The sequence below is a fragment of the Frankliniella occidentalis genome, unplaced genomic scaffold, assembly GCF_000697945.3.
Source record: "Frankliniella occidentalis isolate FOCC.00 unplaced genomic scaffold, Focc_3.1 Scaffold179, whole genome shotgun sequence".
NCBI classification, from domain to species: domain Eukaryota; kingdom Metazoa; phylum Arthropoda; class Insecta; order Thysanoptera; family Thripidae; genus Frankliniella; species Frankliniella occidentalis.
This window is the reverse complement of record NW_026267305.1, coordinates 279,206-280,947: the sequence shown is the minus strand read 5'-3', so window position 1 is coordinate 280,947 and position 1,742 is coordinate 279,206. Positions and strand designations below refer to the sequence as shown.

The 1,742-nt window shown below is 50.7% G+C and overlaps 1 protein-coding gene across 1 annotated transcript in view; it reads right to left on the bottom strand.

The window, feature by feature from the left end:
- Positions 1-1,047: 1,047 nt before the first annotated feature.
- The window catches only part of LOC113210820 (uncharacterized), a 114,542-nt gene continuing 113,847 nt past the window's right edge, over positions 1,048-1,742 (bottom strand). Inside the window, exon 21 of the mRNA XM_052271946.1 lies at positions 1,048-1,233. Within this exon, the coding sequence (XP_052127906.1) occupies positions 1,048-1,233 (186 nt within the window). The remainder of the gene's footprint in view (positions 1,234-1,742) is intronic.

Genomic DNA, 1,742 nt, shown 5'->3' with positions numbered 1-1,742 from the left:
CAGGCGTAGTCTTTGATGCAGGAGCAATGATTTAAAAACCCCAGCCGGAGCGATCAACATTAGGACTAGCCGTAAACGTAAGTTATCCTCCCGTCTTCAAAGTGCATCTGAAGGTTAGCGGCGACGCATATTTACTTAATTTTGAGGAAAACCAGACTCGAGCGCCAATATATAAATACTGTTCAGGATTCTACTGAAAAATACCTTTCGGATGGTATACTTGAGTGACTCCAGGGCGAGGAGTCACTCAAGTAAACAATTACCCTATATTTACATGCTATCTATACCGCTATTTATATCATGCAAGTCCATTTGCGTTTTATTCTCCTTCACTGACACATGATATGATATGATATGATATGATAACATGATATGATAGCGTCCGGGCCGGGCTCCGAGCTGCGCTTCCAGACGATCGCCGGCCGAGCCGGGCGGGCGGGAGTAAGGTGTAATGTAGATAAGTGGCCGCAAGCGCTCTCATTGGTGGATCTGACATGCGCAGAACCGACTGCGCATCTCCATGTCAACCACTGTCAGGGCAGCGCTCGCGCCGGCGGGTACTCAAAAGCGATTAAGGAGCCAGGAAAGACCCGTCGCCGCCCCTCCTGAGGCTCGAGGCTCGACCCGAGCACGGCTGACCGGCCTAAAGCCGACCCTTGCTACCTGCTAATACCTGGTCCAGCGTGCACCCAGCACGTTTCAAACCGATCGGCGGAGTGGCGCGAAGGATCTGCCTTCCCCCACTCTCACCCGCTTGCGGCCACCTATCTACATTACACCTCGGGAGGGAGGTAGAAGGGAGGGGAAAGTGGGCGTCTGGCTGTGGCTCGGCGGGCGGGCCACCAGCCACCATCAACAACCAGCCGCCCCCCTGGTATATCTTCCACTGGTGACGTCACACTGTGTGTCTCTCTGCACGCCGCTTCATGACAGTACAAGCAATGACACGTTTGAAATATCATTCCTACTATTCATTTCAGTTGTGTAAAGTGTTCAAAGTTTCAGTTACAAATGTATCATCTGCTAAAAAGTCTGCTGGAATATGTATCAGGACCTACGATACTTACACGTGACGACCATTGATGCGCGCACGAGGATACCTGAGCGCACGTCCCAAACACGGTCACCGCGATCAACGTGCACCTCTACGTTCCACTCCATGCGGTTCTGCGACGTTTTAAAAAGGTACTCGTCCTCACCTTGCAGCTCGTCAGTCGACTTAAATACACCACACTGGAAAAACAAACAAACAAAACCACAACGCTAAAGAGCTGACGCAACTAAGCCTTTAAACCTTTCATTTTAAAAACAAACTTTGAAGCTATAGCTAGCTCCCCTAGTTGCACAGTCACAGGATTGTCGTACGGATGTCGTAAATCAGTCTGGAGTTAGGGTTCGCGGACGGCTGTCACAGTACGACAAGCCTGGAATAAACTACCACGGCCTGTGGCGTTGATACCGAGGGGTCCCCCACTCGTCAACTCGTTGTACACTTGGCCGCGCCCAACTCGCGCCTAACTCGCGACAACTCGCGACAACTCACGATAACTCGCGAAAACTCGCGTGAAAATGGCGAAAACTCGCACCAAAATCGCGCAAAACTCTCTTAAAATTGATCCCAACTCGCGGCCTACTCGCGGCAACTCGCCAACTCGGCAACTCGTTGTACACCTTTTTTGGAAGTGAGGGACCCCTTGGTTGATACCCGGGTAACTTATCAATTAAATACAAGACATTTGAAT